Source organism: Aedes albopictus, chromosome 1 (genome assembly GCF_035046485.1).
Source record: "Aedes albopictus strain Foshan chromosome 1, AalbF5, whole genome shotgun sequence".
Lineage (NCBI taxonomy): Eukaryota > Metazoa > Arthropoda > Insecta > Diptera > Culicidae > Aedes > Aedes albopictus.
In genome coordinates, this window is record NC_085136.1 from 131,623,233 (window position 1) to 131,644,164 (window position 20,932).

Sequence of the window (20,932 nt, forward strand, 5' to 3'; positions counted from 1 at the left end):
AATTCCTCGACAGTTCCTGGGAGAATTCCGAAAGAATCGTCTCTGGATGAATTCCTGAAGGATTACCTGGAGAAATGTCCGAAAGCGCTTCTAGCATGTAAGTACTTATATATTTAAAGTTAGTTACAGTGACTGTGTAAGAATCTCAGGATATATTTCCGAAAGACGACTTTATGAAGAAACTACTGTGCAGGAACTGCAGGGAGTATTCTTGAAGAAATTCATGGATGGATTCCTGAATAAATCTGTGGATGAACTCCTTAAAGATTTCCCGGAGATAATTTTGAAAGAGTACCTGGATGACTTTTTGGAGAATTTCCTTTCTACTGTATCCCTGAAAAATAATATTGAAGAATTCCAATACAAATCGCTGGAGCAATTCTTCTAGAAATCCTTCAAGAAATTCAAAAAATCTTCAGATAATGGATGAATCCTTTGAGGAATTTCTGGACTAATTCCTGAAAGAATCCCTAGAGAAATTCTTTGAGAAATCACAGAAGGAATTCTTGGAGAAATCCCTGAAGCAATTCCTTGATGAATCTCTGGAGGAAATCCTGGAGAATCTTCTGGACAAATCCCTGGAGGAATTTTTAAAGGAATAATTGAAGGATTTCTTGGAGGCATCCCTGGAGAAATTCCTGGACGAATACCTTGGACAATCTCTGGAAAAATTCCTAGATGAATTTCTGATGAAACCTTTAGAGGAATTCTGGGAGAGACCTCTAGAAAAATTCCCGAAGTAATCCCCTGGAGGAATTCCCGAATGAATTCCTATAATAATCCCTGGAAGAATCCCTGTATTAATCCGTGGATGAATTCCTAGAGGAATTCATGCAGGAATATCTGGAGAAATCCCTGGAAGAATTCCTGGAGAAATTCCTGTATGAATTCCTGGAGCAAACCCTGGAATATATCCTGAAGGAATCCTTGGATAAAATCCTGGAGAACTCTCTGGAGAAATTTCAGAAGAATCCTTTTGGGGAATTCCAGAAGAAATCTTGAGAGATATTTGTACGAAATTCGTGGAAGAATCCCTTTAGGAATTCTTGGAAAAATCACTGAAGAATTTTTTTGGAGGAACCTCAGAAGAAATGCCTGACAGAACTACTGGGCAAATTTCTGTCGGAAACCCAGGAAGAATTCCTGCATAAATCCCTAAAGGAATCCTTGGGGAAACTCCAGGAGGAATTGCTGTAGCAATTTTCGAAGAAATCCCTGAATCAATTCCTGAAGGTATTCCTGAAGGCAATTCTAAAGAAATTGCTGGGCTAATGCTGAAAAAACATCTTGAAGAATTCCTAGAGGAAACCTTAGAGAAATTTATAGAGAAACTCTTGGCAAAATCCCTGGAGGAATCCCTGGAACAATTTCTAGAAAATCCTCTGGAGGAATTTCTTGACAAATTCCTGTCGGAAACCTAGGAAGAATTCCTGGAGAAATCCCTAGAAGAATCCTTGGAGGAACACCTGTGTGATAATTTCCGGGGGAATCCCTTAAGGAGAAATTCTTGGATTAATTCCTGGAGGTAACCATGGAAGAATTTCCGGAGAAATCTCTGGAAAAAAAAACCTGGAGAAATTCCTGCATAATTTCTGAAACAATTTCTGAAGGAATCCTTGGAAGATTTCCAGCAGAAATTGCAGGATGAAATGCTGTAGGAATTTCTGAAAAAAATCGCGGAGGAATTCCTGGACCAATTTCTGAAGAAATTCCTGGATGAATTCCTGAAGAAATACCTGGGGTAGTTCCTAAAGGAATTCTTGGTGGAATTCCTGGAGAAGTCCATCGAGAAATGCCTGGAGGAATATCTGAAATAATTCCAGGAGAATTGGGGTAATTTCTGAAGGAATCCCTGGAGAACTTCCTGGAGGATTCCTGAAGAAATCCTTGAAGGAATTCCTAGAGGAATCTCAGGAGGAGTTTATGCAGGAATCCCTGGAGGATTTGTTCGAGTAATTCCTGGAATCCGGGAGAAATTCCTGGGGGCATTGTTGAAGGAAATTGCGGTAGTAATTTCTGTAGAAAATTCAGGAGGAACTCCAGGATCAATGTCTGGAGGAATTTTTGAAGGAATTCCTGGGGTAATTCTGAAGAATCCTCTTGATGAATTCCTGGAGGAATCTTCAGAGAAATTTCTAGAGAAGTTCTTGAAGAATCTCTATAGGAATTCTTGAAAAAAAAACCCTGGAGGAATCCCTAAAGCAATTTTTGGAGAAACCTCAGAAGGAATGCCTAGAGCAATCTCTGGACAGATTTCTGTCGGAAACCCAGGAGGAATTCCTGGAGGAACTTCTGGACAAAATCATGGTGGAATCTTAGGAGAAATTTCTGGAGAAATCCCTAGAAGAAGTCTTGAGGCAATTCCGTGGAACTGTTGGGCAGAGGTGGACAAAACACAATGGAAACGAAATAACCAAAGAAGGGAATTGGACTCGGAATGAAACACTTCGTGTGAATGAAACTAGACAAATACTTTAATCACGTCTGAACAAGTTTAACGTAAGGGACTGAATGAATAATGCTACTCATTGATGCACGCGTGGCGCGCTCGCTCGGCTCTGCTGTGGAAAGTTTTCGCAGGGTTGATCTCGCCTTCGATCTCGCCGAATGCCACACTGAGAGGAAACAGTATTGCATATTCCCAACAGGAACTATCCCTGGGAGAACTCCTGGAGGAATCTTTGAATTAATTCCTGTAGGAATCTCTAGATAAGTTTTGGAAGGAATCCCTGGAGAAATTTCTGGAGAAATTCCTAGAGGAATTCCCAGATAAGTATCTGGAAAAATTCCAGGAAGAATTTCCCGAGGAATTCCAGGAGAAATTTCCCGAGGAATTCCAGGAGGAATTGCTAGAGCAATTTCTGAAGGAATTCCAGAGGAATTCTTGGAGGAATCTCTGGAAGAATCCTCATAGAAATCCCTGAAGGAATTCCTGGTGTATTCCTAAGGCAATTTTTGGAGGATCCATGAAAAAACTCCTGGCGGAATCTCTAGAGGAATCCCTGGAGGAGAAATTCTTTATAAAATTTTCGGATGAATCCCTGGAAAATTTCCTGAAGAAATTCCTGAATGGTAAAACCTGGAGGAATTCTTAGTGTAATTCCTGGAGGAGTTCCACAGAGAAATGCTTGGATGAATCCTAAAGGAATGCCTGGAGGAATACCTTGAATAATTCCTGGATAAATTCCTGGATAAATTCCTGGATAAATTCCTGGATAAATTCCTGGAGGAATTTCTGGGGAATTTTTTGAAGGAATCCCTGGATTCCTGAAGAAATCACTGGGGAAGTTTCTTAAGGAATCCCTGGAGAATTTCCAGGAGAAAATGCTGGAGGAACTGCGATAATTATTTTTGGAGGAATTCCTGTAGGAAATCCTGGGATACTTCTGGAGGAATCCCTATAGAAATCCCTGGAAAACTCCTGGGGGAATGCCTGGAACATGCCACCTGTAAGAATATCTGGAGGAATCTCTAGAGAAATTCCTTGAGAAATTTCTAGCGGGGTTCCTGGAGGACTCCCTGCAAAAATTCCATGAGCAATCCCTGAATGAATTCCTGGAGAATTCTCTTAATGACTCACTGGAACAATTGCAGAAGGAATCCCTGGTGGAATTCCTGGAGGAGTCCCTAGAAGAATCTCTAGAGGAATGCCTGGACGAATCCCTGTAGAATTTTTTAGAGGAATCCATGCAAGAATTCTCAGAGGAATCCCAGGAAGAATTCCAGAAGAAATACAAAGTTTAATTTCTGAGGGAATTCCAGAAGAAATTTCTGAGGAACTGAGAATTGCTGAAATTCCTAAGGAAATCCTGAAATCGTGGATTAATTCCTGGAGGAGTTTCTGAAGGAATCCTAAGAAAAGTTCTTGCAGGCATTTTTAAAATAATCCCGGAAGTTGTTCCTGAAAGAATTGTAGAGGGAATTCGCGGGTGATTCCCTGCAGGAATTCTTGGAGAAATTTCTGAAGAAACCCCATGAGGAATTCCTTAGGGAATCTCAGGAAAGCTTTCTTAGCGAATTCCTGGTAGCATTTTTTAGGAATCCCTTGAAAAAAAATCTGAAGAAATCCGTGTCTTTAGTAATTTTAGGGCGAATTTTTGAAGGAATACTTGTATGGACCCCTATAGAATTTTTTGTACAAATGTTTTAAGCAATTCCTGGATTATTTTCAAATAATTGCTAGTATAGTTTTCTGAAAGATTGTTTTCAATAAATTCTTGCAAAAATACTTTGCATCATTACAGATGGAATTATTGGAGCAATCTCTAGCGGAATTCCGGAAGGAATATATGGAGAAATCCCTGTAGATATCTCTGAAGGAAACCTCAAAGAGGAGGAACCACTGAAGATATCCCAGGGCAAATCCTCGAAGATAGGGGCTGTCCATAAACCACGTGGTCATTTTTTTGGGACTTCTCAACCCCCCCCCCCCCCCGCGTGGTCAGTAGTCCATACAAATTTTTTTATTCGTCCATACAAAATGGTCATTGGCCGGACCCCCCCCCCCCCCTTCATGACCACGTGGTTTATGGACAGCCCCATATATGAATTCTCGAAGGAATCTGTTGAGGAATCCATGATGGAATCGCTGCAACAAGCTATGGAGCTATGGAAGAAAATCCTGGAGGAATTATTTATACTCATATAGTTTACGAAACTATGAACAAATCTAAAACAGCCATTTTGATTCCTCAAAACTGCAATGCCGATTTGCATATTCACATATCTGGCGCCCATCCGGCTTAAAAGTCATTATAAGTCAGGCCCCCCCTGGGCCCCCTCCAGAAAAAAATTCTAGGTACGCCAATGAATGAAATATTATCAACCAAGCTAGTTCATTCCGGGGCTAACGGCATGGCTTTCGTTCATTTCAGCAAATAGAAAACTAATTATAGAGAAATACGTAATCGGGGTAATGGGTCGCTCGGGGTAATGGAATTCGGGGAAATGTCATAGCATGTACAGTTTGAATAAGTTTAGAGGAAACGGCGGAGACCGTCCAGTTAGTGTGCCGGAATTTTTGTACAATGCTTGATAGCATGCTTCCCACATGTGGTGGGGACACAACTTTAAAACTTGGCGTTTCAACTTACCCCGGTGTACCTTAGTTCAACTTATACCTTATCAACACTGCTGATAGAAACGTTTCCTAAAGCAATAACTATTAGTGTGGGTCATCGGAACCGTTTTCTCTGATCAAAGCTTTTTTGGTTCTGTTTCGGGTCCTGAGTATCCGTGCAAAATTTGAGCACGATCGGTTGCGTCTACACTTTGCGCATTGCAAATGAAATTTATATGGGATTTTGTATGGAAAAACATACTTTTTTGCATTTTAGTCATAAGTTGTCTGAAACTTTCTAACCGATACAATAAAATGATAGCCTAGAATGTTCTGAAAAACTTTGTTGAAGACCGCAAAGCGATCCGATGCTTGTGAAAAAAGTTATAAACAACGAACCGCATGTATGTGTTTATGTTTTAACATGTAAAGGAATAACAATAGCAACAAAATCATGCTGTTTCGCCAAGCAATGTCAACGCTATAACATTTTTCATACGCATCAGATCACTTCGCAGTCTTCGACAAAATTTTTCAGGACACCCTAGGCTATGTTTTCACTTTATCGGTTACACGGTTTTAGAAATATTCTAGCTTGTTATGAGAAAAATGCAAAAAAGTGGGCATTTTCTATGTAAAACCCCATACAAACTTCAAACGCGATGCGCAAAACGTAGACATAACCGATCGTGCCCAAATTTTGCACACTCATTTGGGTACTGAAATGGGATCAAAAAAGCTTTGATCTGATGGGATACCATTGATTTTTCATTTTTTTATATGAACGATGATCCACTCTAATAACTATTTCTTGGTACGGATATCTCGAATCAGGACTAATTCCCGTCAGTGTGGGACTGATATGCAATTACTTTGTGTAGGACAAACTGTCTTGATGTTTTTAACATGTCTATCATAATGTGAAATTTTATCGATAGAGTTGACATGCGTTCCCCAAAACCGTTGAAAATACATATCAATTCAATTCGATCACCATATTTATTCCTACCACAGTTAAGATTATTTGAACTGGAAAAAGCCATTGTCGATTTACGTCGCACAGTGGGAAAAATCGACCCAAAAAACGAATCTTTTAACGCCGCTGGTTTCGGTACGTGAAGTTGACCATTTCTGACGTAAAAAATTACGAGAAATCTATTGGTGCTAATTTTATTCACCGCACGGCACGGGAAGTGATCCATTTTGCCCCATTTTGCCCTTTTTTCATACAAAAAGAGAATCAAAATGTACTTTCAAACAACTAACACGACTGTAGATCATTGAAAATAGCTGCAGGTGTAATTGGAAGTTAATAGGAATCATAAGAATAAATGGAAGAGTCATTTAAATGCTTATTTTGCCCCATATGCCCCAACAACTGTCGGATATTCACAATTTTTCCTAATTATGAGTGGATTTTCAATGTTACTGACATTAAGTTGATTTGCTTGGCATAAACAAAAAGCACTAGATCTTTTTTCATCAGAATCATCTTCAGTAGTTGTCCAATTTGCCCCATTTTGCCCTATTTTCATGAAAAAATGAGATTCAAAATGTATTTATGAAAAACAAATACTGCTATGGAACGTTGAAATTAGTTTTAGGTGCAATTGGAAGCTAACAGTTATCATGCGCATATATGAAAGATATTTTCCCTATTTTGCCCTACATGCCCCTAAAACTGCTGGATAATAACATATTTTGTATGGTTTTGTAATGTCACTGGATGCAAAACATGAAGCCCTGGATCACTTTTGATACATACAAATGCGGTTTATCGAATACTACTACAATCATTCTCGGATTGGTATAATTAGCTGTCCATTTCACCCCAATTTGCTCTGATTTTTGTCATGTAAACAACATGTTATGAATAAATCAAATTGCTCTGATTTTTTGTCAAGTAATGAATAAATTAATTTCCCTTATTACATTAGCATTGGTACTGAAACCAATGTTATCAACATATATATGACTTTTTCTATAATTTCAGCTTTTGATGGGGAATCAAGGGCAGAATAAGCATTTTCTAAAGTATGTCAAATGTGCGCTAAACTGATTAAATAGGGCGTCCCAAAGCACCAAATTTATATATATTTAGGATGCCTCATTTAATCAGTTGTGTGCATATTTGCCACAAATTATGATTAGGGTTAATGCTTATTATACCCTGTATTCCCCACCAAAATCATATGTTTGAACTGTCCTTTCGATTACATTAGTTTCAGTAACAAAAGTCCATCAATTCGGACATAAGCAAATGGGGGCAATCAATTCATTCATGAGGCGACAACAACTCAGGGCAAATTGGGGTAAAATGGACAGCTATTTGTACCCTCCCGTGAATGATTCTAAACCTTATCGATAAACTGTATTTGTATATATATAAAAATGATCTAGGACTTCATGTAGTGCAACCAGTGACATTACAAAACAATAGAAAAAATGTTATCATTCAGCAGTTTTAGGGGCATGTAGGGCAAAATAGGGAAAATGTTTTTCATATATGCGCATGATAACTGTTAGCTTCCAATTGTACCTAAATCTAATTTTAACGTTCCAAGGCAGTATTTGTTTTTCATAAATACATTTTGAATCTCATTTTTTCATGAAAATAGGGCAAAATGGGGCAAATTGGACAACTACTGAAGATGATTCTGATGAAAAAAGATCTAGTGCTTTTTGTTTATGAAAAGCAAATCAACTTCATGTCAGTAACATTGAAAATCCACTCATAATTAGGAAAAATTGTGAATATCCGACAGTTGTTGGGGCATATGGGGCAAAATAAGCATTTAAAAGACTCTTCCATTTATTCTTATGATTCCTATTAACTTTCAATTACACCTGCAGCTATTTTTAATGATCTACAGTCGTGTTAGTTGTTTGAAAGTACATTTTGATTCTCTTTTTGTATGAAAAAGGGCAAAATGGACCACTTCCCGTACCGTGCGGTGAATGAAATTAGCACCAATCGATTTCTCGTAATTTTTTACGTCCGAAATGGTCAACTTCACGTACCGAAACCAGCGGCGTTAAAAGATCCGTTTTTTGGGTCGATTTTCCCACTGTGCGTCGTTGCATTTAAAAAAATCAAAAGTAGAAGCACAGACTATCTGTGGTAGAAACGTCTGCTGTTCTATTCTACTGCATTTCTTTTATTACACTTCATGCCACCTTTTATATTAACGACAGCAGTCTGCATCAAATTCTTCATTTACCGTCTGTAGCACTATTCAAGACATTGTTTAATCAATACTGCATACACACCAAAAGGAAAGTGGAACTTCTCCCAAATCCCCAAGACACACAACACCTTCATCCTCGCATGAAACGCGGCAGTGCTTTCTTATCTGCATAGACAACTATACACAGCCTTAACACCCTCCAACCGTGGAAGAACTCTGCGGCAAACCAAACCCTCTGCTTGCTTGAGCTAAAACCTTACTTCGATTCGCAAACCGCAACCAAATTAAAGGGACTAGGTAGGTACTTGCAAGAAATGCGTGTTCCGTACCAACGACGACGACGATGACGACTCAAGCCACCAACCAGCCAGCCGTTCGCTCGGAATGGCGCTGGGATTTATTCGACGCCCCAAGCGAACCAGACAATGGAATTAATGAGATTACTTTTTGCGGGCGAATCGAAACAGAACGGAGCAGCAGCTCGCATGTGTGGAAAATTTTATTGGTTTAATTACGACGACCCCGGTCGACTCGACGTTCTTCAGGGTAGTAGTCCTTGTCACGAGCAATTACTGCCAGGAGGGCTCAACCAAAAGGCGGGGATCAATCGTCGTACTGCAAATCTCCAATGGTTGCGTACTGGGGTGGGTAATCCTTCGGCGGTCTAGGACGCTCGGGTGCTTGGTCCTTTCCGTCATCCAGTGGGATTGGTAGAGAAAATGGCTTACGAGTGGCAATGTCCCACTTCGTCCCATTGCAGTACATGTAATTGACGCGGATTAGATCGCTATAGGAGAAACCAGTTCGGTTGCCAAAATCCTCCTCGGGATCCCATGGTTTCTGTAATGGTTAAGGATCTAAGTATTTCTCGGGAAATATTCGTAATTTTACGGTTGACTTACCAAATTGACCATTACGGGATAGTCGGACCCACCGGCTGCCGCAAAGCGCGAATACATCATCACGCTTCCATAGTCGAAATTAGTGCCGTAAACCTCCGATTCTTCGGACTTCTTCACCTCGAAGTTCTTCGCCACTGCGGTCCAGCTAAACGTGGCGCTTTGGTTAACCCATATGTATTGGCTTCGGTCCGGGCGAATAAACTCATGATGGAACCCAATTGCATGCATCAACTCATGCACAACCATCCCAGGTCCCTGAGAGAAGCACGGTGGCTGTAGATTCACTCGATTCCATTGATTGTTCTGGTACCGTCCTGTGTAGGACCAACAGCCTGACTCGTCACTCGTGAACGTCACATAATACGGTTGATTAGTTCGCGGAACGAAACGGATGCAAGTCTGCGTGTTGAATTGCCATATGGCGTGATCTATGAGAAATTCCTCCAGTTCGGCTACGGAATTTCGTCAGTGAATTAATCAGATCACAGAAATCAAGACTATCACAAACACTTACTGAACTCTGCTCCAAAGACATACGGAACCACCCCCTTTGGCCACATCCGAATCTGGAACGTCGATGTGGGAAGCGAATTTGCTGCCTGTTTGGTGTCCGGTTCCATCTGGTCGAAGTACTTCAGTCCCACCTGGCATCCGAATGGGTTTCCAACGGCACCCTTCGCGTACCACTCTGCTACACATTTTGCATTTTGACGATCCCTAGCGATGGTGGGATCAACTTTGAAATCTGCAACGGGTCTGCGTTGACCGTTGGCCACTGAACTACTGAGGAAGCCAAAAACGACTACCGAGGAGAGAATTCTTAGCCAAATGTTGCGCATCGCAGATTTTTACTAACTGAGAGCGTGCGTCAACCTGGTTGTGTATTTCACTGATTGGAATCCGAATGATGATTGGTGAAAGCCATAGCACTTAGGTAAATATTGAGAGGCTTTGTTTGCATAGTTGTCTTTTGGATTTGAAAAGCGTTCATAGATGGTGCATATGGCAGTATCACATGCTTTGTAGGAATTCGAAAATAGAGCTGATTCATTATGCTATACATCGGAATTTCGTTACCTACGATCATCCCTTCATAGCCTAAACATAAAAATTTATAGAAATTTAGGATTATAACTGTCGTTTTATAGCCACGTAAAGGCGTGGGTATTCAACATGACCATGCTGAGGGTGACAGGTTAAATTCCCGGTCGGTCCAAGAATTTTTAGTAGACGCAGCACACTGTCTGATCTAGAAGAGATCGAATGGCAATGGGTTCTTCGGATTCTCCAACTCTCGCTTTTATTGGGGCAATCAAATGGTTGTTGTCGATCTCCGTTAATACTTGCCGCGCAGCTAGGCAATGTGTAACTGGGCATCTCCACATCCGCATTCGAGACTTTGCTGACACTTGGCCGTGTAAACTCCTCACAGTTTATACCAAGATGTCCAACTTTCAAACACACGACACACTTTTTGTCCCAGTATCGTCTGTTCAGGGTTTCTTGCAATGACAAAACCCTTTGACTTATACTGTCCCTTGCTCTCCTCATCCGTTTCCGCTTTCTCAAAAGTTACTTCCAGTGCCTTCTTCACGAGGTTCTGCACCAGATTCTGCATATTGATCGGATTTTTCAAGTGATCCACTAAACCTTTAACCGAATTTCGCTACTCTGCAACCGAACTCAATCACCGATTCAAGATTCTTCGATATGGGCCTCTTTAGTTCCTGAATCCTGTTACCGTACGGTAACATTTAATTTGCAATAATGTGGGTCAGTAGGGACCGAAAATTGTTCAGCTAAAAAAACCACAGATTCAAACGATGCGGCTGACAAACAACCGCATGCAAGACACACATATAAGTGGGTGGCAACGTGAAGATGACGCCCATAATACGACGGATGTACCAAAACGCTACACACCGGATGGTCATTATGAGTGGCACAGGGGGATCGTGAACGTGCGTGTGATGCGACCATGCCTAGGCGAGTCCACCCTAGAAATGGGAGGCCACCGGCTTACTGGTGGACCGATGCGATTGCGGACCTGCGCCGCGCCTGCCTACGGGCTAGGCGGCGGATGCAGCGAGCACGATCAGAGGAAGAGCGAAACGAACGGCGGGTGGTGTTCGCCGCTGCAAAAGGTGCGCTTAAGACCGAGATAAGAGCAAGCAAAAAGACCTGCTTTGAGGGTCTCTGTCAGAGTGCCAATACGAACCCGTGGGGTAACGTCTACAGGATCGTTATGGCCAAGACGAGAGGTGTAATGGCTCCTACAGAGCAATCTCCAGAGATGTTGGAGGGGATCATTGGAGTACTTTTTCCGCGTCATGATCCTAGTCCTTGGCCTCCTTTCGTAGGACAGCCGGGGACTGGGGCTAGCGATGAGGAGAGGGTCACCGATGTGGAACTTGCGGGGATAGCTAAGTCCCTTAGCGTAGGTAAGGCCCCAGGTCCGGATGGAGTTCCGAACCTGGCCTTAAAAGTAGCTATTGCAGAGGCTCCCGAGATGTTCAGGTCTGCTATGCAGAAATGCCAGGACGAGGGAGTTTTCCCAGAAGCTTGGAAGAGGCAGAGCCTGGTTACTATTGCCAAAGGCGGGGAAACCACCCGGAGACCCGTCGGCATATAGACCAATATGCTTGATTGACACGGCGGGGAAGGTGCTCGAAAAGATCCTCCTCAATAGAATGTTGATGTTCACTGAGGACGAAAATGGTCTTTCGAGCAACCAGTACGGCTTCCGGAAGGGGAGGTCCACCGTAGACGTTATCTTGTCGGTTACAAAAACCGCCGAGAAAGCACTTGAGCTTAAGAGGAGGGGAATTCGTTTCTGCGCGGTAGTGACTCTGGATGTAAGGAATGCGTTTAATAGCGCCAGGTGGTCTGCTATTGCCGATGCGTTCTTGCGTCTGGGGATACCTGAGTACTTGTACAAGATTCTCGGAAGCTACTTTCAGAATCGCGTACTAGTTTACGACACGGAGGTGGGTCGGAAGTGCTTTCACATAACCTCAGGAGTCCCGCAAGGTTCCATCCTGGGTCCGGTGTTATGGAATGTCATGTTCGACGAGGTGTTGAGGTTAGAGTACCCAGTGGGAGTGGAGATTGCACGATTTGCCGACGACATTACGCTCGAAGTCTACGGTGAAACGATCGAGGAGGTGAAGTTGACTACCGACCACTCGATCAAGGTTGTGGAGGCGTGGACGCGGTCCAGGAAACTGGAGCCGGCTCACCACAAGACAGAGGTGACGGTTGTTAACAACAGGAAGTAGGAGCAGCAGACGGAGATCAGTGTAGGAGAGTACACTATAATGTCAAAGCGCTCTGTCAAACACTTGGACCTTCGGTAGCCACGTCGATTATACCTGTAAAAGAGCCTCTACAGCTATTGCGGCACTGTCCCGGATGATGTCCAATAGCTCAGCGGTGTACGCCAGTAAGCGCAAGCTTCTGGCTAGTGTTGCTACGTCCATACTTAGGTATGGCGGCCCAGCGTGGGGCACCGCGCTAAGTACTGAATGCTACCGACAGAAGCTGGAAAGTACTTACAGGCTTCTGTGCCTGAGGGTTGCGAGCGCGTACCGTACCGTGGCACACGACGCTCTCTGCGTCATTACTGGTATGGTACCTATCAGCATTCTTATCAGTGAGGACATGGAGTGCTTCGAAATGCGCGGCACAAGAGGCATACGCAGGACTGCCAGGATGGCCTCCATGGTCAAATGGCAGCGCGCGTGGGACAGTTCCACCAAAGGAAGGTGGACCCATAGGTTGATACCGAAGGTAGATAGTTGGATTAATAGGCGCCATGGGGAAGTTACATTCCACCTGACACAGGTCCTTTGAGGTCACGGTTGCTTCCGACAGTATCTACACCGTTTCGGGCATGCGGATTCTCCTGAATGCCCAGTGTTCAATGGTTTAGAGGAAACGACGGAACACGTTTTGCTCGTGTGCCCGCGTTTTCGCACAATACGTGACCGCTGGCTTGCCACATGCGGGAAGGACACAACTCCGGACAATTTGGTCCTGAGGATGTGTAGGGATGAGTTTGGCTGGAATTCCGTTTCAACGGCTGTCACCCATATCGTCTGGGAGCTACAGAGGAGGTAGCGCGTGGACTCGGAGAATGGCTAATTCAGATGCAGTACAAGAGGTGGTCCAGGGGTTCGAAGTCGGCTTCGTAGGTCATACCGGTGCCCTGCGGTCGAGATCGACCCTTAAAGCGATTAAGTGGCCGCGGAGAGGAAGTCCCGGTAGCGGTGCTGTCGTGGCGTCGGTCTACTGGGTTGGATCCGAGCGGTTGGAAGGGGATCCCCGGCAAGGGTCGGGCAGGTGGAGACCCGGCTGTCAGCAGATCAGATCGGGTTGCACGTGGGCATCAGCTCTTGATGTCTGCTAAGCAGTTGGGCACGGTCGGGGTTTACCCTGCCCGCCTTCCGAGAACAACGGGAGGGAAACTGGCTAAGCGCCAGCATGTTACCGTGATGGACTCTCCAGAGCGAGTCATCGATGTTCGTTGCTGCTAGGCTACGCAGCTAATCTTGAGGGTGCGATGTGCACTAGCCCCTCTCTGAAGCAATACCTTCTTGGTGGTTCCAGAGAGACGTAGGGTTTGGCGAACATAGGAATGTTTTAGTGGGTACGAGGAGAGAGTAGTCCTGGCTTTTACTATTGTTGTAGAAGACGGCTTGAGCCCCACACTACCCTATCCTTGATGTTAGGGTGTTTGTTGATTATCCCCCTATGGTTTAGAAGAAACAAAAAGACTACTGAAGGTATTAAAGGTAAATGGATAAACGTTGCCAAACCATCGGAATTGCGCACTGACAACACTCCCCCCGGTTACGCCAACTTCCGGTTGGCTTACAAGCTTTCGCAATGAACGTTACCGGCCTTTCGTACTCCCCGTTAGCGGTTTGAACCGTTGTGGACCGGAAGCATCCATCGCGTCCTATGCTGGCCTGGATGATTCTCCCTTTCGGCCGCAGCAGTTTCTGGGAAGTCTTGGATCCACGATGACTACAATATCGCCGACGGAGATCGGCTTTGTTTGTGCGATCCATTCTGCCTGCCTGGATATTTCTGAAAGGTAGACACTTACCCATCTCCTCCAGAAGAGATTGACGAGAATCTAAGAGGTTCGGTAGTTTCGCTGTAATGTGAAGCCATTGTCGTCCAGAGTTGAAAGAGGCTCAGTCCCATTTCATGACCCAAGTATGCCCCCACATTTTAGGGGTCCCCACAAATACCTTTTTTGCTTGCTAACATTAACTTTTTTTCATATTGCTTAAGTACTTTTCGAAAATAGAGATTATATTTTTGGCTCATCTCTCCGGAATATGTAAAGGGGCGCGTGAACGCTGCAAGCCTTGCTGCAGAAAGGTCCACCATGATAGGAGGCTGGGAAACCGCATTCTCGTTCTTGCAACGGTGACAACTTTTATGGGGCTTGTTGAATGCAACACGAATACGAGGAATGTGGAACTTTTACCTTAGTTAATTAACCACGGTTCCGTGATTAAATGATGGTCTCTCTGGTGATAGTGCATAATCACTAGCGTGGTTTGAAAAATCAGTTTTGCTCCACACAGCTTATTCGATTCATAACCCGATTCTATGCCTTCTCCTAAAAATTGAGCTGGTTTGGTTGAAAATTGAGAGTGCACAAGCCCTTCAAAGCTTGTATGGAAATGATTATGGGAAAACGGCGTTTTTCATTCAATTGACCGTAGCATTTCCTCAAGTGCCCTAGAGTGTTAGTTGACCCTTGGTACTCCTAGGCTACTCTATCAGTTACTTCTCTACCGAAGACCACATTCAAATCGGACGTCTCATTAATTAGTTATTGATTCGTCGTTCTGCAATCTGTGCTAGATTTTCAGTTGCCTGGCTCGATACCGTTCCGACCAAGGAACGCTTTCAGGCCACCAAATACGTCCCGGTATGATTCCAGGGTAGTTATCAGCTACTGCTCCTTCAAGATTGCCAGTGGCCACACGATGCTGAATCCGGAACACTTGCTATTCAGAGAGCACGGTATTCAACAAGCCACCAATAACTCCGCCGTTCCGCTTTCTGACCACCTCGTGGTCGTGGGAATCCCAAGCCCGCCACAACGGAGCATCTTCCTTTCCTGGGATCCTCGAGAACCATTGGCTTATCAACACGACACCGTACGATACTGGGTGACACATATGTTGCGCAGATTCCAATTACCTCCACTGGCTCTTCCGGGCGAGTGAACCGTCCATATTCCATCGCCCCACCCAGTATCGAAGAATTAACTAATTCCAGGTAACGCTCAGTTTTGTATAATTTCAACCATCATCGGAAAACTTTCCTCATATGTATTTACATCCTGAGACCTGGAATAAAAGAGACAGCACCCCAATGCTGCCGTCGTCTAGACTAGTAACTTGGGGTCAAGGTAGGTTATCCTCAGGGTCGGAGAAACTGGAGGAACATCGCCCAAGACCGACGAAGATGGTGCTCTACTATACGCTATACGCTCGGCGTTGGAGTAAAGTTACTTTGTAGCCAACAAGGTATCAAGGTACGGTAGGTGTGGTCTGTCAAAATGACCAGAGAAGTGTCAAACATTTCATGGTTAGCTTTGTAGGTGTAATGAAGAATTGAAGAACGACGTGCATTTTTTTGGTAGATAATCTGAATGAAAACTAATAGTTTCATTAGCCATTTTGTTCAGGACCATTTTTTTTGTTTCAGAGTGAAACTCGTTGAAACCTGGAAGTAATACATTACTATAGCAGGTATAGCAGAATTTGACCCGACGCCAATTCCATAAAGAATTTAATAAAATATACCTAAAGAATACCTGGATAAATTCTCTTGGGAATCAGGGGACGATCTCGTGAAGAAATTCTTCGAAAAACTAGCAGTGTGGGTTCCCTGAAAGAAATTTTAACTCTTTGGAGACGGTATTTTTACCATTCTAAATGCAGCCTCGCTGGTCTAGAACACGTTTGTTAAGGTCGGTTTTCTCAGCTGGGCTAAGGTACCGGCCAGAGTGGACGCACAACGATATGCGGCATGGAAATTTGCACGAAAAGGAATAACAATCAATAATAAGGAGCTGTCAAATCGTATGGGAAATCCAGTCGTTCCCTAATGTGACCCATCTGACTCCGAAGGGTTAATATAAGTTCTGGATATATTCCAGGATCAAGTTTTAGAATGACTTCATAATGAACAGCACGAGCTATTTGTAAGACCGCTAAAAGAGTTATTCCTGGAGGAGTGCCCAGAGGAACTCATTTGTGAATTACCCGAGGAGCTCCTAGAGTGATTCCCGAAGGCACTCTTGTAGCAATTTATTGAAGCAATTACTTTATGCATTTAATTGGATTTGCTCTTGAAGTAAATCCTCGATGAATTCAGAAAGAATTTGCAGTAGATGTCCAACGGGATCTTCTGGACAGATTTCCAGATGAACTATTTGTTGAATTCTCCTGCAGGAAACAAAGAGATTCCCATTCAGAACCCCGTAAGAATAATTGACGAGAATATAAAACATGTATGTAAATGTTCTTCCGGAGTATCGGAAGAAACCCGCGTAACAACTCCTGGGGGAACTCTACTAATGAATTAAGGGTTTTCTCAAAAACGTCATGTTTTCTCCTGGAATCCGTACTTTGGAAACAAATTTTACAATTAAATCTTTAAATCGCTTTTATTTTCGAAACGATAGCTCTTTAGTTTCGATTAAATAAATGTACTCGGTCACGAAACACTCAACTTGTAAACTTCTAATCAACTAATCTAAATTTTCCCCAAATCCCACTTTAAATGAATTTTTCCTCATCAATGCCAGCTGAAACTTTCGCACCGAGGCAGCGCAACAATCAAGTTGGTATCGATTTTCCGATATTTTGCATGTGTCCTGGCTGACTGACGAAAACTCTCGACAAAGAAAACTTTTCCCACTTGGTCCTACTATACACAACCGACTGGATGGAAAGTTTTGCGCAGTTTTCTGAAACTTGTGGGATTTTTAATTTTTAATTTATTCCCCTCCCGAGAGTTCAGTGTCGCGTCGTCGCCGTCTCCACCAGCAGCCGGCATTCCACACACCGTCGTCGAGTGGTAGTGCGTAGGAAGCAGGCAGGCAGGCTCGGGCAAGCCGGAATTCACAACAGAAAAACTGGGCCACCCAAACTCGGCAACTTTCCAGACCTCGACTTCCCGTTCGCTACTGCCACCCAAAGCTCCGAACCGCGCCGAGCAAGGGTAATGAGCCCACCGCAGTGTGTTCGGGAAAACAAAAGTAGTGCTGAAGCAGCCGTTGTTGGTGGATCCCGGGAAATCCGGAACTCGTGAAGAGACGTTGATACGCTCGGCACGGTTCAAGAAGACGAAGGCGAACAACTTGTCGAAGAAGTTTATTTTACAACTTGCGCGCTCTCGCTTTTCGGAAAAGTTGTCTTCCCTATCCACTTATCCGTTTTACTCATTATCGAAGCAGCAACAGACGGCAGCGGTAGTGGTGGTTGACGGAAGCGATGCCAGACCTGCCGATATTCCGTAGATCAACGATTCCGTAGACATTCTTCGGTATATTCAAGTCTACAAGAAAGGAATTTCTGTAGAATCTAATTTGGCATCACCAAACGGAAAGTATCCTCCAATCCTCTGGTTGATGGCTGCCATTGACGTCCTCATCGCCAAGACTAACACGAAGACGACGGTTCGCCCCACAGCGGACTGCCCTGCCACAGCATCTTCGACTCCTTCCTTTCGTTTTCGGACATTCTAAAGAGGGGGTGGGCCAAAGCGCGATAGAAAAGAGTCAAGGCTTTGTGTTCGGTACCTAATTCATTTTCGTTCTCATGAGCAGCCCGGCGCGCCCGGTCGTTGTCGTCTTTATCGGCGTGCGTAAAAATTCAAAGATGACGACGACGACGACGATGCCGGTGCGGTGGTTTTTGGATGGAGAGATGATGCGCTGCTGTTTGGTTGGGTGGTGGTTTATGCGGTTTTCGAAAGTGGTGGTTTATAATACGCTTACGAAGACTGGAGTGCTCTTGGATGGGTGGGTAGCAGCCGTCAGCTTCTCTTTTTTAAGTGAGAATATAATCTATAAAGAAAAATCGATAAATTTAAATATTTCAAGAACAGCGATTGCATTTTCATAACAGAAGGTTTCTTGTGCCCTGGATAAAAGACGTTGAAGAGAGGTTTGAACAACAATAACGATTCTTCACCAATTCAGAAATTGTTCTATGTTACAATTTAAGCTCAATACTGTGAGCCCGTGGCAGTGCTGAAGACCGAAGTGAAAGATTTTCATTCTGAGCGATTTCCCACCATCGCTTTGGCCTGTGATCAAATTAATTGTCTGTAGACTCCTTATATTTTTTGTTGAGGACGATCGTCATGATACACTAGGGCTGCAACTGGTGGGATATTCGGCGAAGATCCAGTCTAACGCTTGCTTGCAGATTCTGTTTCACTCTTTTTCATGTTCGCTCTCATCCTTCAGTCGCTATCGGTTTTCAATTACATCGGTTATGGAACTCCACGTCGGAGATCAAATGGTATGTTTATCTAAAGGTGGATGGCTAGGATTCTTTTTTAAGCAAACATTATCTACACAGCAGTGTGAACTTACCACCTTTGGCGTTACCTCCGGGAAGTGACCGTGCTCCGAACGCACAGGTAGCTAATGGTAGATAAAGAGAAAGTCTAGGTGTTCCGGGGTTCTGCTGAGCCTCTTTAGAAGTCCCACACATCGTAGTGTTGATAGTGACGGTAGTCCGATTCCTTCCCCGGCTAGTCTGTCGGGGGAAATAGTAGACGGAGCGTGATTGATAAGGGCCATAAACCTAAATCGAGGTGGGCTGTCTACACCAGAAGTGGCTGTGAAGCATCTTGGCAAAATCATCAAATAAGCGTCTTCAAAGTCCAACATGAGCCACCTTAAAACGGCCCTGTTGCAATATCGAAAATCTATGAACGATGCCAAGCAAGACCACCAGAGACTTGTGAAAACTGCAACAGTGACAGAACCGGCAAAAGCAAAGGTTACGACGCAGGCCTTCGCATTCGCAGGTAGCCCAAAAGTTGTGGCGGATGGGACTGATTTTAATAAGCACTCGCAGAAGCGGGTGAGGCAGCCTGTAGATAACGAGCTGCCTGGCGGCGCCCAAAAAACTAGGCGGTTACTAACCCCAATAACCGCCTGTAATGTCGGTAAGTCGGACCCCAGCCACGCGTCCCGGATAGCTGAAAAGGGTTGGCTTGAAAAAGCTGGCCCGTCCTGGATGGAAGGGAACAGGGGGTTGCGACCGTTGCTAGGCCCTCAGCAACCACAAAGTAGGGCGGACTAGGGGGAGGACCCCCTGATGGCACAAATGTCCTAAATGGAGGACAACGTGCCTCTGGAGCTGGCCTTCTGATACCTGATGTTATCTCACGTGCCACGAGCCACCGAAGGTTTGTTTCAGGTATCTGAAACCAAGATGCAAGTCATGGGACTGCACAGACCCTTTTTTTTCCTTCTAAACCATAGGGGGAAAAATCTGCTCAACAGACACCCTAACATGAAGGTTAGGGTAGTGTGGGGTTAGGGCCGTCTTCTACAACACTAGTAAAAGCCAGGACTACTCTCTCCTCGACCCACTAAAACACATTCCTATGGTCGCCAAACCCTTCGCCTCTCCGGAACTACCAAGAAGGTATTGCTTCAGAGAGGGGCTAGTGCATATCGCACCCTCAAGGTTAGCTGCGTAGCGTAGCAGCAACGAACATCGATGACTCGCTCTGGAGAGTCCATCATGGTAACATGCTGGCGCTTAGCCAGTTTCCCGAGTGGTCCTCGCCACTCCCTTTGTCCTCGGAAGGCGGGCAAATGTCTGCTTTGCAGACATCAAGAAGTAATGCCCACGTGCAACCCGATCTGACCTGCTGAAGGCAAGGATATCACTACCCTCCAGGCCCTAACAGCTGCACCAGAAGGTTGCTGACAGAAGGGTCTCCACCTGCCCCGACCCTTGCCGGATACTCCTTTCCAACCGCGGGCACGGATCCAACCCAGTAGACCGACGCACACTGGGGCAGAACGCAGTTATGGACAGACAAAACCTCTAGTGCTTTGGATGTCCATCCTAGAGGTTTGGTATCTTCAGAGAAGTGTCTTGTAAGAGTTTTGACTAAAAGCTGGTGACTCAATAATTGATCTAGATAAGTTGCAACTGATCTAGATCAGTTTGAGCTTTTTATAGAAGCGTCATAGAAAAAAACTTTCTTCTGCAAAGTTGTTCATTCTGATATTTTTGACATTTCTTCCGAAGACACTTGTACTCTATAATGAACACGAAAGGCACAGTGGGCTACTTTACTGAAAAAGACGAAAAAAATCGATTTTGATCAATATTTTGAAATAAACGAAATCAGAAAAAAAAATTCGAACGTTAGGTTAGCAAAAATATATAAGAAAAAGATTATTCCATAACAAAAACTTACATAATCACGGAAATTGGAGGTTTTTCTTATTAAAATAACAAAAAAAGGTGATTTACAATTTATTTGATAACTGATGAAGCAGCAGGCGGAGGCAGCAAATTTTTTGGCCAAAACATGTAAATACCACTAGCATCGATACAGTGGGCAAATAAAAGTGGGGTAACTCGGGGCTTCTGCTATATACTAGTATGAAACCATCCCGAAAAGAAAATAAAATTAGCAATAGAAGCCAATGTTTTGAAAACCTTACATGATGTAAAACAATTTTCCGATCGTTTTTCAATGCAGCATGC

The 20,932-nt window shown here is 43.9% G+C and overlaps 1 protein-coding gene across 1 annotated transcript; it reads right to left on the bottom strand.

Moving 5' to 3' along the window:
• Positions 1–8,728: 8,728 nt before the first annotated feature.
• Positions 8,729–10,020, bottom strand: LOC115269606 (hatching enzyme 1.2-like). The gene is made up of 3 exons (XM_029878427.2): positions 9,664–10,020; positions 9,150–9,601; positions 8,729–9,087 (listed from the first exon to the last, which is right to left on the bottom strand). Exons 1-3 carry the CDS (start codon positions 9,986–9,988, stop codon positions 8,851–8,853), a joined length of 1,014 nt encoding a protein of 337 aa, XP_029734287.2. The 5' UTR covers positions 9,989–10,020; the 3' UTR covers positions 8,729–8,850.
• Positions 10,021–20,932: the final 10,912 nt, after the last annotated feature.

Coding starts and splice junctions, on each gene's coding strand:
- LOC115269606 (XM_029878427.2), bottom strand. CDS start 9,988: ATGCGCAACATTTGGCTAAGAATTCTCTCCTCGGTAGTCGTTTTTGGC. Junction 9,602..9,663: donor TGTCTTTGGAGCAGAGTTCA/GTAAGTGTTTGT, acceptor GAAATTCCGTAG/CCGAACTGGAGGAATTTCTC. Junction 9,088..9,149: donor ATCCCGTAATGGTCAATTTG/GTAAGTCAACCG, acceptor TAACCATTACAG/AAACCATGGGATCCCGAGGA.